The sequence below is a fragment of the Coturnix japonica genome, chromosome Z (assembly GCF_054131305.1).
Source record: "Coturnix japonica strain WE chromosome Z, WE-NBRP24, whole genome shotgun sequence".
Lineage (NCBI taxonomy): Eukaryota > Metazoa > Chordata > Aves > Galliformes > Phasianidae > Coturnix > Coturnix japonica.
This window is the reverse complement of record NC_140702.1, coordinates 60,090,623-60,105,664: the sequence shown is the minus strand read 5'-3', so window position 1 is coordinate 60,105,664 and position 15,042 is coordinate 60,090,623. Positions and strand designations below refer to the sequence as shown.

Below are 15,042 nucleotides of genomic sequence, written 5' to 3'. Positions count from 1 at the left end.
TATAAAAAATAACAACAACAAAAAAAAGTTTTTACAAATACATTAACAGCAAAAGGAAGGCCAAAGAGAACCTCCATCCTTCACTGGATACAGAGGGAAACATTGCCACCAGGGGTGAGAAAAGATGTCTTCTTTGCTTCTGTGCCTGCAGTGCACTGAGTTGGCCTCAAAGAAATGACCACCTACCCACAAGGCCAAGAGGGATTTGCCTGAAGTTAAAGCTACAGGAGCAAAAACAGTTCAAGGGAAAATACTAACAGAACAGTGCTTCATGCTGAATTTTTATTTCAATGTTATGCGACTGCATAAGTATAAATAACTGTGTTCAATATACAACAATTATGACATCCATAAGGAGTTTCTTAAAGAAAATAAGACTGCAAACACTTTATTGCACAGACCCTAACTTTTTTTTTTTTTTTTTTTCCCCATCTTTCCTTTTTCGTCTTTTCTCTCTCTTCTTTTTCTTTTTGGGGGGTGGAGGGGTGGGGAAGCTGAGCAATCTACAGCAGGAAGTCTACAAAGGAGCACATCAGAACTACAATCACAAAAAGACTGACCGAAGCAGTACACAGGCAGGAGAATCTCTAACAGCTCACTGATAGGTAAACACCAACAAACAGTACTACATAAACACAAGCTTATGCACTGTTACACTTCCAAAATGCAAACTTACTTGTCAGAAGTGATAATGAGCTATACAAAATATACATAAAGGTATACTGTAAACAAATAGCTAGATGTGCTTTAAAGGAAACGAGAGGATAGTTTAAAAAATGCAGAACTCTGTAAACTAGGAAATACCTCCCAGACAGAAATGTTATATTGAAGTGCATTAGCATTTGCTTGTAATAATTGCCAAAGCACAAGTGAACTGTAAATGTTGAGACCATTTTCTCTTCAAAGCTGCTCAAAATTACTACCCATCGCTAACTAGCTCCTCTGTCAATGCATAAGAGGCAGTACAAACATTCTAGTGTCTCATAAAAAAAATCAGAAACTGTAGCTTGTGATTTTATCTTTCCACAGCAAGTCTGCTGTAATCCAACTGAACTGGTGTAATAAAGCGTTTCCCAGGGGAAATGAATTCTGCACACTGTCAGCTGTCACGCAGACCTCCAAGTCAAGATTATACACTGTGCTTTTAAGAACAAGGTTCTATCTTTTGAGACAGAAAAGACAATCCGTAAGCCTCAACGAAACAGCTGGGGGCCTAGTTCTAGTTTGGCTACCTGAACCGAAATAAGCAAACCCCCACTCTGTTGATCCCAAACACTTTAAAACAAGCATCAACAAGCATATTCTGTAGTGCTCTGGTACATGTTTCAAATTCTATCTTTCATCCTTCAAAACTGAAGTCCTCCACACTAAAATGATCAAAATCTACATGTTCCACAGTATACAAAATTTAAATAAGGCTTAGCAAAAGTAAAAGGACAGTCACATTCTAGCACCAAATAGCTCCAACAGGTTCCTTTGTTACACAATGTTTCTTTAATAATTACATTTACCTTTTTTCTTCTTTTTTTTTTTTTCATATAAATAAAAAGATTACGTTATGAAATGTATGGAGCTACTCAATGCAGTTAGAAATGAACATGAAACCAAGAATTACTTGCTAAAAAAGCAAGTCAAAGTCTACAACATAAGGCCCCAGCTATGAATTAAAATGTATCAGATGTCCTAAATTTTTTTCTTAATGACAATGGAACATATATTCTTTTTCCTTTTTATCCTAACAGCCGAAAATAGAAAAGAAAAAGAAAAAAAAAAAAAAAAAAGCCACAGCTAATGCTAATTATGCAGATCTATATGCTATGGTAAAGCATGTTTTCTAAATTAATTAAAAAAAAAAAACAAAAAAAAAAAAAAAAACAAAACAGGGATGAACACAATAGTCCTGGAAGTCATGTGCTTGTAACTTGTGCCTCAAACTCTAAGGGCCTGAATTCAAAACTAGCTCAAGGAAACAAAGGGAGGACTGCAGCAGAAACCAAGGACACAGCATGTGCTTCAGAGTCTCACCCTTGTCTGAAGGTCGCAGAATACACTCTGAACAGACAAGACCAGAACTACCATTACAACAGAGAACATGAGTCTTCCAGAGACTCTGTGACAGCCAAGCAGTCCTCCCTTAGCTTTAACCACACCCACTATTCAAGACAGGCTCTGTGCCGCTGGCAGATGTGATTTCGTCTTGTGTTAGATCTGGTGAAGCAGGTAGCCAGATACACAACTATCAAAATCTGATGACTAAAAACTCACAACAAGCCACCGTACTTATTTCTTCCTTGCATTTTTAACTCTAGCTAGGACTTTTTTTCTTTCTTCTTCTTTTTTTTTTTTTTAAGTAAAAATGTAGCAGATTTTCACCCTCCAGTCAGACCATTGCTTGTGCCTGTCTGTGCCATGTCCCATTTTCAGTCATTTACTTTCTTATTCGAGTATGGCAAATAAATGGCAAAGCAACTACTTTTTTAAAAAGGGGAGAGTAAACAATGCAATCAGCAGCAACGTATATATGCTACATTCAATCCCCAAACACAATGCTAGGTATTTACAGAGGAAATTATTTTTTCCACAGCTTCCAGCTGCAGATGTATATTTGTACAAATACTATATGGTAACAGTTTTACCGGTTACAATCGAGAAGGCATTTTGTAAAAAGTCCTTTCTCTATATATCCCCATCCTCTTCAGTGACATGAAAGCTTTGCCACATAAAGACACTACACAGTGCTGGTTTCAAGACAGTCAAAATGTATTGTTCTTGTTTCTGTTAGTCTTGAATTTATATTTGCCATGTATTGCAGTCAACAGGATTTTTTGTGAGGACTGCTTCGTAAAGCTTCTTTCCCTCGACGCTGCCGAACTGAGTCTTTGTCATTAGAAAGTGCGTTTGAGCGATCAGGTGTGGTTACTGACCTAGTTAAATCTTTACCCACGTTTTGTTTTCTTGAAGCAGACTGCTGAGTCTGAGCAGCATCTTTCCCCTTTACATCCACAGTGTTAACAGAAGACTTCTCTTGATTTCCAGGTTTCCCCCCAAGGTTTGAAGTAGAGTGGTGGGCTTCTGCAACAGCAGCACTGTGCAAGGTTATCATTGACACGCTTTTAGTCATTTCTGTCTTACTATTTCCTGTGGAAGAGGCGCTTTTCTTACTTTGCTCCTTGTAGCTGGATGAAGGAAGCTCAGGTGAGCCTGCTTTAACTTTTGCAGAAGATGCATCACTCTTTGCCAAAGACAAAACAGACACTTCTTGTCTACATTCAGAGAAACTGGCTGAACAAGCCAGTGGCTTTCCTGGCACTGCAGCCACACGGTAAGAACTCTGCCCACTGGCAGCTGGCGTATGTTTTATTGCAACTTGTTTGCTTGCATCCTCAGGCTGTTTTTGATTAGTTTGTCCTTTCCCTTTTGAATCTTGAGAGCATTTGTTACTTGTGGTTGATTTTTCTGGTCCTTTTGCTCTAACATCGCAGTTTGTGAGGCAAAGGGTAGGTTCCATTTTCCCACTGTTATGTTGAACATAAAGTGCATCAGTGCATATTTTTCCTTCAGGTCTTCTATCTGGAGAGGTCGTCTGATTATTAGGGCCTCTGTCTGCCTGTTTGTTCAGCAAGAGACAGTCTTTCACAGTGGAAAACTTTGGAGACACAGTTTGTTTCTCACTGAAGTGAAACAGCTTTTGGTCAGCAGAATCCCCAGAGCCTGCTGGTTCTTGCTTTTGCATTTGCTTAGAAATCTCAGGGCCTGTTGGTCCTGAGTCAACAGTAGATGATTTGGGTTTCGTATCAGGAGTGATACTGCTCACTTGAAGAGTGGATACAAATCCATGCTCTGAAATCACAGGCCTTTCAACTTTAACATGTTCGCTGTTCATTTTTCTTAAAGAACCTGATACAGAAGAAGGGGGATCTGGCACATTTTTACCAGTCTGTTTACCATCCTTCCGAGAGCTGGCAGACACCTGAACAACTGTTTCTTTTTCTTTTGTGATTGGCGTGCATGGTTTCTGTGAAAATGTCTGTTTATCCAAGTGCTTAGACTTAGAGGAACTCTGATCAGAGGCGGGCCTGAGTTTATTAGTACTACTTTCCACACCAATGGTAGAGGGCTTCATGTGTTCTTGAATATCTTCATGAACATCTACAGCACAGTTTCTGCTTACAGCAACCCTCACAGCAGGGGACACTGGAGCATTAGGCTGCTGAGGAGCCTGGCTGGACTGCTCTCTCTCAGAGGCTGGAATCCTTATGTCAGGAACCTGTTTCTGATCTTTCTTTCCCAAATCTTTGGACTTATCCCTCTGCACAGAGAAAACCAATGCTGCCTTCTCATTTTTAGGATCACCATCTACTGAGGGCTTGGATAGAACAGTTTCACTCTTTGACTCTACAATGGTTTTCTTAGACTCACTGAGAACTTTCTGCTTGGTTATGACCTTTTCCACAAAACTGCTAGCAACAACGGTGTCTTCCTTGCTTACCTGTTTTACTGAATCTCTCCCATCCTTAAGCTGTGTCTTGGGACCACCTGTCTGCAACTTCCCTTGCATCTGAGGTGGAATGGCAAGATCAGCAGAATTTTTTTCACTGCTTTTGAAGTAGCTTGTTGTCAGGACATCTGAGACAGATACCTTCAAAGCTGACTCCCTGATCACCTCCACCGTTGCAGAGATAGGCTCACAATTTCTCTGGCCTGCTTGCTGTCTGCTAGGCAACTCCTTTTGCACTTGTTTCTCTTTGCCCAGAGGTTTTTCAGGAGTGCTTTGGACTGTAGAAGGCTGAGAGTATGTTAGAGCACTTTTAACAGTCTGACTTTGAGTAACACAGGACTTCGCCTCTGCTGAACTGTCCTGCTTTGAAGGAGAGTTATCCTTCTTCTGAACAGCTTCAGTAATAGAAATGCTGACTTTAGCAGCTGGATTATAAGCTTTTTTCTCTACCACCACTTCTGCAGCCACAGGGATGACTGGTGGATTGGGAGAACTCTTGCTTGTTTGCAGAACCTGAGCCTCTGGTAGATTAGCTTTACTAGATTTTGATTGGCTTAACAGCTGCTCTTTCTGACAGACCAGTTCTGCCTTTCCACCACTGCCCTGTGGCGCTGAAGGTTTAGGAGATGCCATATCACTGCTGTTGCTCTGTCCTTCTGGCATTACACACAAAGGTACCTCACTCTTTGAAGCCTGTGGTCCAGAAAGCAAAGCGATGTCTAGTGTGCCTTCTATCGGTTTCAAACAGGAAACAGACCTCCCATCAAGTTTATATTCTGATGGACTTTTCCTGACAGGTGACTCAGTAGAAATCGCAGCTGATTTTTCCATACCTGCTTCTGTTCGACCATTCAAGGTTTTGAGGGGAACAAAAGAAACTGAGTTCATCTGAGAAGTATGTGCATTGCTGATGAATGCTCTACCCTCAGCAACTGCCGTGGAATCCTGCTGAATGCTTATGGGCCTGACTGCATTAAGTTGAAGGCTTTCATGAACATTCGATGTCAGTTTGGGTTTTAGCACTGGACAGACACTCTCATCTTTTTCTTCAAAAGACATTTTCTTTCTAAGATAATCAATATTTGCAAGTTTACCATCTAATCTTTCATATTTGACAAATTCTTTCGTTGGTACATTTTTATCTGTGTTTTCTCCCTTTCCATTTAGCATCCTGTCAGAGGACTGAAGTGGCATATCTTGCAGTGTACATGGAGGGGAAATTCTTTTGAACTCATAAGAAATATGACTGGCTTCATTAAGTGGGGATCCATGACACAACATCTGTGCATCTAAAGCACTACAGTCATTTGATCGCAAGTTTGCATTCTTTTGTAGAGTGTCTTTGAGTATGCCTCCAGCTGGTTGGGGTTCTAAAGCTGCAATTTTTGTTTCAAATGGATTCGATCTTTCTAATACCTTCTGGAATGCTTTTTTGTCTCTTTCTTCCGATCTTATGGTATTGGGATTTTCTGGTTCACTGCCAGGTTCGTGTATAGTAGCATTCACTTTTTCAGCAAAATCTTGTTTTTTCATAACTATCTTGACCTTCAGTTTTTCTCTGTCTAATTCATCAATGGATTCTTGCCTACCTAATTTTCGGGAGATGGGCCGTTTCAAGCAGCCCTGCTCTGCCGGTCTGACTCGTGTGAGTGATGGCACATCACATACATTCTCCTCCAAACTCTGAAGAGTTACTTCCCTTTGGGACAATTCTCTATTCACTTCTTCCTGAGTCACTTCAAGACTGTGTTTTCGTGAACATAAGTGTTTCTTATCACTAGCATAAGAAGGTGCAAGTTTCTCTTCAGACTGGACTCTCTTTAAGAGAGGAGATCGCGGTGGTTCTGCACTTTTCGGCCTAACAATGTGTCTTACAATAGTTGGAGGGGAGTGCATCTTGCTAGGAAAAGACTGAGCTATCTTTGTATTCCCAATTGAATGCCCCAGTAGTGGTGATGGAGATCGCTGAGGTGATGTGGGCTGCGGTGTTGGGGAAGGCGTTCTTGCCAGAGGAGAGAGAGGAATGCTGCCAGCTGATTTACGTCTTCCAGATCTGTATCTTTGCCCACTAAGCTTTGGGCCCAAGCCATGAAGAGTGCTGGGTCTTATGTGTCCTGAACCAGCTGGAGAGTTGGGAGCACTTGAACTAGGGGAGCTACTCTGAGAAGAATTAGTACCTACAAAAAGAACATGCAAACAAAATAAACATGAGATTAGCAAGATTAACTGAAATTGCCAAAGAGCAAAGAGACAGGCGGTGCTTGCACTGATTCTAAAAGAATATGTGATGCAGTGTTCCAAGATTTGGTAGATTATGAGTGACTGAACTTCAAAAACCTCATCATCTCCTAATGTTGGTGTTTCTCCTTCCTCCCCTCTGTTTCCTTTATTTCCTTTAAGTCCTTGCCTCCATCTACTTCAAAGCAATGAAAGCAACGAAAGCAATGATCAAGGTGTTCCAAATAATTTAACCTCTGCAAGAGACTGTATAACAGACTGTGTTTCCATTTTCAGTAGACACTGAAATCGTGATATGAAGAAGAGACAGATGGGGCTCTTTTCCATATTTCAGCATCCAGTTCATCACTTCAAAAATCAAGCTGCACTCATATTAAGAGTCTAAGCTAGTTCCATCATGTAGTTCCATCATCCATCCATCTCCTCCCATAGACACGCTGCTTGCACAATAATTTGAAGCCACTGGACTTAGATTTTCTCTCAGACAAATATCACACACATTTCCATTTTAGCTACTTTTGTATTATAAGAACACCTTTGGTTTTGCAGAAGAAATCTTTTCCCCTTTTTTAGATAGAAACCAGCTGTTCAGTGATTACATTTGTCTAAGCTGACTGCTCTCACCAGCGCATAACAGATTTGGGGGCCTCACAAGAAGCAGAACATACTTCAATTTCAAGTCATTTTACTCAGTCCTCAATTTCTACACACTCACCAGATGGAAAATCAGGAGTGGAACGGTAGCTTGGGGTAGGTGATCTTGGAGACAAGCTGTGAGTTGGAGACCCAGGCAAGCTCTCCCCTGATGAAAGTGACCGGTTCAGACAGGAGAAACTTCTGCTGGTGTGAAGAAGAGGAGAGGGCTGCTTGGCCAACTTTTTAAAGAGAGATCTCCTCCTAGTGTGGGAAGAGCAGAGTATTAATAAAAACATAAGATGCAACAGGCTCTGTGGAAGGCATTCAATCTACCACTATCCTCAAAAAAGGAAACATCATATCCTTGTTTGCATGAATACAAAATACAGGGCAAAGCATGAAATTTTTAAAATATCATGACTGCTAATAGCTAAGATAAATATTTTAACTCGGCCTACTTGTACTGAAATTTACCCTCAGCATTCCAGGTGAACGATTAGTTCTTCACAAGTCTAGATTTTCATTTTCTTAATTTAAGAGTCCACCAAAACTGAAGGACTATTAATACAGTAGCACACATAAAATTAGCATAAAGCACATATAAACTAAGTGCTATAAAATTATGACCACAGAGTCTCATAGAAGAAGGTAAAAAAAAGAAAGAGTTGCAGAAGGCATAAGGGAAAACTATGTTAACTTCATTTATTAACACATGAATACACACACAAGAACACACTTTTGTAATGAACCGAAAGGACTGCACACCTCTCTAAACTCTCTTTCTTCTTGGTTTTCTTACTGCGCCTGACCATTTGGCTCCTGTAGCTGTTTCTCCTGGCAGGTCCCGTCTTGATGGAAGTGTTTTCAAAAGGTGTTGTCATAATTGACACTTTGTTGCCACTCTGCCAAAATACAAAGAACCTTTAGCTTGAGTAATACAAGATCACTTAGCTTTACACTGAAGTTACAGTTAAAACCTAGATACTTCAAAATAGCATCGCACCAAGAGCTGGCAGCGAAGGGAACAATATGCAGAAGTTGCAAAGCTAATTCATATCTGACAAACAATGACTGGAAACTTCTCAAAATGCTGTCAGATTTGCTGAACTTCCTCCATTATAAGAACAAGCTTCAGGACAATGGGAAATTCCAGTAATTGTAGTCAGACAGACCAAGGATTAACCTGCAATCTGTAACAAGTTAAGCAAGTTTCTACAGAAACATCTTTTTTCCCCACAGAGTACTGCTGTCCCCACACAGCGCTCTGTTCACATCCCAGCATACTAGCAATGGCAAAATGGAGGAGATAACTAACTTGATTGTGGGTCTGATCAGTACTTTTACTTTGCTCAAGAAAAGGAACAGCTAACTAAGCTAAGATCTTTAGGGTTGCCTACAGGGACAGATGACACCTGTTCAGTAAAAAAAATTCAGTATTCAGAAGTATCTTTTTAAAAATCCAAGCCTCCCTCCTAGTATGCCACAGTACTACAGTACACTTCTCATATGAATTTTACTAAGTTAATGTATGTTATCACATCTGGAAAGCAATGATTTCATATTTCAATTACATTCTTGTACACTGTGTGCAGACTTGTTGTGTTTCTGCTTTTCTGCAGTTCTTATGCAGTTTTACCCAACTGCCTAACATTGCAAAACTTTATCTTTTAGGTTTCTTGCACAACTGTAAAATGTAGAAGTTCCTCTTCATTTCAAGACATCAAAAAACATTTAAGCTTAAGTGTAATTTGCATCTTTTCCTAGCTCTTTTTATTTCCTTATACTTCATTGTGCTCCAGTCTTCTTATACAACCGGCTACTCACTGTATGGTGAACCACTAAATTTGTGACTAACACAAGAAGTAAATATACAGCTAATTCTGAACTTCCTTAGTCTGTGCTTCAAAGATTACAGAAAATCTGCAGCATTGTGAGCTACAGTGAATAGCTGAGACTACAGTGAATAGTTAAATCTTTTGTTTCTAAGAAAAAAAAAGTATCTAAATTTTCTAATGGAATAGGCCTCTAAAAACTCCATAGGAGAAACATTGGAGAGGTTGTTCATGAAAATCCAACTGCAGGATCCGGATTTTATTAAGTATGTTTGCAGGACATGCCTGGGAGTGTATGAGATAAAAACATCTTGGGCTTCGAAGACTGTGAAAGGCAAGCTCCTGAACAGACAGAAAGAAAACACTTTGTATTCTTTGTTTCCATCTTTCCTGATGGATTTCACTAAAAAAGAAGAAAATAAGGAGCAGCTTGTCACCAAAACTTTGAACAACCTGATGGAGATGGTTGGATTCAGAAAAGTGCTTTCTTGCACGTGACATATGTTTTGAGAGAGACTTATCTTTGTGTCAGTACTGCCAAGTACTCTGCATGTATCAGTAGCAGTGTCAGGCCCTTGCAGAGAAACGAGAATCATGTATGCAGTTGCTGACTTTTTTCCAGATACATTCAGTAACAGCTTAGAGGTTGTATTTGAACAACCACAAAATCTGATAGTTAATCTCTGAAGAAACCAAATGTAACCCCACGATCTTTTGTGAAAAAGCGCAATGGATTTTGTATCCCAGATGTCTAGGAGTTACCTTTAACAACAACTCAATGACTTCTGTATGAACAAGACCATGCACTGGCTCTCCATTGATATGAGTAATTAGGTCTCCAGCTTTCAAACCAGCTTGGTACGCTGCGCCTCCTTCTTCCACATTCTAGAAATCACAGATGAAGATAATAAACAAACTCTTCTTAATTAATTCCCATACTTTCAGTAGTCGTTTCTTTTATTGCTCTTGTTCTGTAAAGGCAGGTGGCTTTTTAACGCAACTTGTGTTAATACTTGTGTAGTAAAAGCAGTGATCACATACAACATCCTAACCATGATGCAAGTTTTTAGCTCCACTGTGTAGCTGTGGACTCTTGGTATTTGGATCGAATTTGTCAGCCTAGCCCACTACAGGGAACAGTGCAGCACAAAGCTGGTGAAGCACCGAAACAAACTGAATTGCAAATTATTTTGAAAGTGGATTAAATAATTTACTATATTTAAAATAAGCTTTTCAAGAATTTTAGATCATGCAGCCAACACTGAGGCTACAGAGCCTCAGCTATGGCTAAATACATAAATATGAAAGAATAAACAAATATCTGTTATGTCCTGAAAAATGCCAAGGTTGACACCCTACCAATCATAAGAACTCTAATTTCTGGATTTATTATCACATGTATGCACTCTCTGCATTCAATGTTCTTGATGAACTAATAGGTCAGAGAGGTAAACAATGCAAATAAAACATGAATGATACTCCATCACTAGCACTGCTATTTCAAAGCATACAATGGATACTTAAAATCAGGTTCAATTATCAATATATTTATACACATATTGTTAGTCTTTTTTCTGCACAATAGATCCTCGAAGTTTTTTCACCATTCAAAATGGTTTGCAAATTCCTACAGAATAAAAAAGTCAGTACTTGAAAATATCCTACTTGTGAGTAGCAAAATATCTAACTGATCTGGCCTTCATGAATCTCCTAACTGAAGCAGTTTAATAAACTCCACGAATATTTCAACAGTTCCTGTTTAGAATCTCTTAGTTTTGCAGATTCTGCTGCCAGTCAAAGAAAGGCTGCATCAACTCTTCAGTCTTTTATAAGGCAATGTAACCTGCTTACAAATGCCAAATATGCTAGAAGTGAAACTGCCCAATGCAGAAGGTCAACATCAGGACTAGGGAAGCGTGGACCTGCTGGATGGTCAGATGGCTGGAGTACCTCTCCTCTGCAGAAAGGCTGAGAGAGATGGGCTTATTCAATAAAGAGAAGGACTCCAAGGAGATCTCACTGCTGACTTTCAGTGCTTAAAAGGAGCTTATAAGCGGGAGGGAGATCAACTTTTTACACAGTCTGATAGCAATAGGACAAGTGGAAACATTTTTAAACAAAAAAAGAGATTTAGGTTGGATGTTAGGAGAGCATTCTTCACTCAAGAGGGTGGTGAGGCACTGGAACACGCTGCCCAGAGCTGAGGATGCCACATCCCTGGAGGTGTTTAAAGGCAGGTTGGGAGCCTGAGCAACCTGATCTAGTCAGAGGAGTCCCTGTCCACAGCATGGGGATTAGAACTGGATGATATCTGATGCCCCTTCCACCATTCTGAACTTCTGTGATGATAAGTAGGTATTACTTCCGTCAAAGTTGTGTACTATATTGGCTTGGGTTTCCACAGCCAGCAGTGGCATTTTGCAGTCACAAATTTTCATCTCAAACTACTACTCAGCACAACATTACCACTTACACAGTAGCTGTCAACAGATACCATGTGTACAAAAGATCAAAAGCAAATTATATCATTAGTTTCCTCTGGATTTATGGAAATAAAATTATCATCTTACCCAAACAATATGGTGCACAGTATAAATATCACTGTCTCCCACGTAAACCCTGATGGCTCGAATGGTGAAGCCATACTTTTTTCCTGAACTGTGAATTACTATAGGCTGATGAGGACTTGCAGCAGCAATTGAAGAATCACGACTCGGAGAGGAATCCCGAGAGGATGAAGGATCAGATGATAGCGAATGAGGAGACATGGGACTTCCCAGAGGAGAAACACCAAACACATCTGGAAGAAAAAAACACCTGTCAGAGTGCACTCTGAACACACACAAACCTGACCATTTGCTTAACGGCATTCTTCTGCCAAAATATTTCACTGTCTTTGCTTAAAACCCCTCTCCTTCACACTAAGCATAAAGCTTAGAGAATCAGAAGCCTGATGAACAACCTGATACAAGAAATAAATTTTTCTTCCCACTGCAAAACCCTTATTTTTTTTAGGAATAAATTTTTAGATGTAAACTTTGTCCTTCTAATTAGAAAATGCACAGATGCTATTGTGAATACACCCAAAACCAAGCACTGTATCAACTATCAGTGGCAAAGAAAGTGGTATTTTTCTGATTCAATCACACATCTAAAAACACAGCACCTTGATGTACATGGACAGTAACTCAGAATGCTTGTACCAAACCTCAGTTTCTAAAAACTATTTGTTTTATTGTTTTGAAAGCACCCTGTGCTCACACTTGTGCAAACATAAACACAACTGTGGGAGAATAAAAAAAATACTTCAACGACTACAACAGGGTGACAGCTGTTAAAAGGAATGCAACCCAGAAATATTCCAGCTGGTTGCTGCGCCAAGTAATGTCATGTGAAGGGAGACAAAGCTTTGTCAACAGACTACCACAGCCTCACTCCCTGGATGTGAGCCACTAGAGGGTCCTACGGATACCAGGTGCTACAGGGGTACATCAAATAACATCTCTGACTTATGGACAGAGCAATTAATTGGAAGAAACAGTCTACACAAAGAATAAGCTCAGACTGTTTCCCTCTTTTTTAAATTTTTAAATACTAAATAATAATAACAATAAACAATTTATATATATAATATATATGAATATAATGTATATAATATTTATATACGTTAACTGTATTGGATAAATTTAACATATGGCCCAATCTAATTCCTCTTCACTCAGTGTGAGCTGCTGAGGACTTAAGCTACAACCATACTAGAGGATGAAATAGTGAATCCTGTATCCTGTCTCTGCAGCACTGTAGTTACATGACAGTCTGTCAGTCAGAGGAAATCCCTCAGCTGTGATTTCACTATTCTAAATTGCAGACTAGACTGGATCTTCAGCCACGTGTGTATTAGATTAATAAAAATCTGTGACAAAAAAGCCATTCTGGACTCACTGAAGTCTTGCACTTACATCATAAACCATGCACTATGCACAAATTGTATCAAATGACAGATTTAGCTCTACCTCCTGGGATCATGAGGGACAAAGCACTTGCAGAAAGAGACTTTGTGACTTTTCCAGAGATCTTCTTTTTCTCTGTACTTTCTAATCTCTGACGAGCCATCTGAAATGCAACTTCAGTAGCAGGCTTTGAGGAGTTATCTGTGCTGTCCACACTTTCGCTTCGTCCATTCATCTGATCTAAGTGCTCTGAAAAACTGCCAACTGTACAAAGAAAAAGGGATAAACATGTTGAGGGAAAACTGGGGGTCAGGGATAGGAAAAAGTACAATTGAGAGATAGGAGTTTCTTCCTCTGTCTACAAATTCATAAAAAGACAATTTGGAAATCTGAAGAATTCTATCAAACATGCATAAATTCAACAGAATGAGCTGAAGCAACACTGTCTGTAACATACTGTATTCACTGATGGAAGCAAAATGTAAACCAAAGCAGAAGCAAGTTTGGTAGCTCAACATGCAACATTAATCCTGAAGAACTTAAACATACATTTATTTTTCACATTAACTTCTAAAGTAAACAACAGGTTCCAACCCTATCCAAGTTGCTAAGTTCCACAATCATTAAAACACTGCCTATACTTCTACTGCTCACTATTATCTTTTGCTTTTATTTGTTCAGTGACTTTTTTTTTTTTTCTAATATATTTTTAATCACTCCCAGAAAAGGGAAGATACCTGGCACTAAAGAACTCAGTACTACAACCCTACTGCTATCATCTTCCACAATGAAGGAAAATAGAATTTCTAAGAACAATGATGACAATAGTAATAATAATGGCCCTATGCCAGTAAAGTTGTATGAAGCAAGCATCAACAGTCTATCTTCTAACCTTGATTAAAACAAATTCCTATTTTGTATTTAAGGTCACAGAATATCCCATTGCTAATGGGATATGGGAATAAATTAAATTATTCCTAAGTGTAATTAGTAAGTGACAAAAAAATAAGAGATATTTTGAGTTAACATCTTTGGCTAGGAGCTAGATTAATCAACACAGCGTTGAGAAGGGCTGAGCACACACAAGATTCTGGACAAGGGAAGGAGATGGAGATGGTTATACAGTTCAATAGCTTTGAGCATATATTCCCATAACTAGTGGTTGAGGGGAGAAAAATGCAGATTATGAAGGAAACCATGGGTATGAGAACAGAAAGAAGACAGAATACAATGGTTATCTTGAGTCAACTCACTGAATTACAATCATCTGGAGACAAGTAAACATGGAGATGAAGTAATTCAAACCAACACAAGGACAAATGTGAGACTGATACAGGCCTAGATCTGTGTTAAGTACCAGGTTTTCCAACAGTTATATAAAACCCTCCTCTGAAGATACACAAACACTAGGGCTCTGGATCCATCAGCAGTGCATTCAAATGCTTGTGCTGGGAAATGGAAGCATAAAGGAGATATATTATTTAAGTAGAGAATAGATTATTATATTTCTTCCTAGATTTTAAATGACACAAATGACTTCCACAAGTCAAAGGCTACACTCCCAACTCTGAAACAAATATATATCACTGCAAAATCTTAAAAACACATTGAAGTGTGAGCACAGTGTTGGAAAACAGATCAACTGGAAAGACTCTAGTGTTATCAATCAAAAATCACCAACACAGGCAAGAGAAGATATAAAAACAGTCCTTTAAGTGCTCATAGTATCTAAGACTCATCTTTTCTTGAAAAGGATTTTGCAAAGGATCTATAGCCAAATCAGCACTTTATTCACTTGCCTACAAGTCATGGAGAGTTAGTGAAAACAATGCCAACTGCTGGCATTTCTAAAAATGCTGATACTATTTCATGTTCTATGAGATTTAAT

General features: G+C 39.2%; 1 protein-coding gene across 16 annotated transcripts in view; it reads right to left on the bottom strand.

Annotated features, from left to right (window-relative positions):
- Positions 1-268: 268 nt before the first annotated feature.
- Positions 269-15,042, bottom strand: part of MAST4 (microtubule associated serine/threonine kinase family member 4) — a 254,220-nt gene continuing 239,446 nt past the window's right edge. For 15 of the 16 annotated variants that reach the window (XM_015848582.3, XM_015848583.3, XM_015848585.3 and 12 more), the window contains 6 exons: positions 13,218-13,418; positions 11,775-12,004; positions 9,967-10,089; positions 8,138-8,274; positions 7,452-7,633; positions 269-6,675 (listed from right to left, as the gene is read on the bottom strand). In XM_015848582.3, coding sequence (XP_015704068.2) covers positions 2,813-6,675; positions 7,452-7,633; positions 8,138-8,274; positions 9,967-10,089; positions 11,775-12,004; positions 13,218-13,418 — 4,736 coding nt within the window. In that variant the 3' untranslated portion in view covers positions 269-2,812. The remainder of the gene's footprint in view (positions 6,676-7,451; positions 7,634-8,137; positions 8,275-9,966; positions 10,090-11,774; positions 12,005-13,217; positions 13,419-15,042) is intronic. The other variant, XM_085528875.1, reaches the window with a different exon arrangement.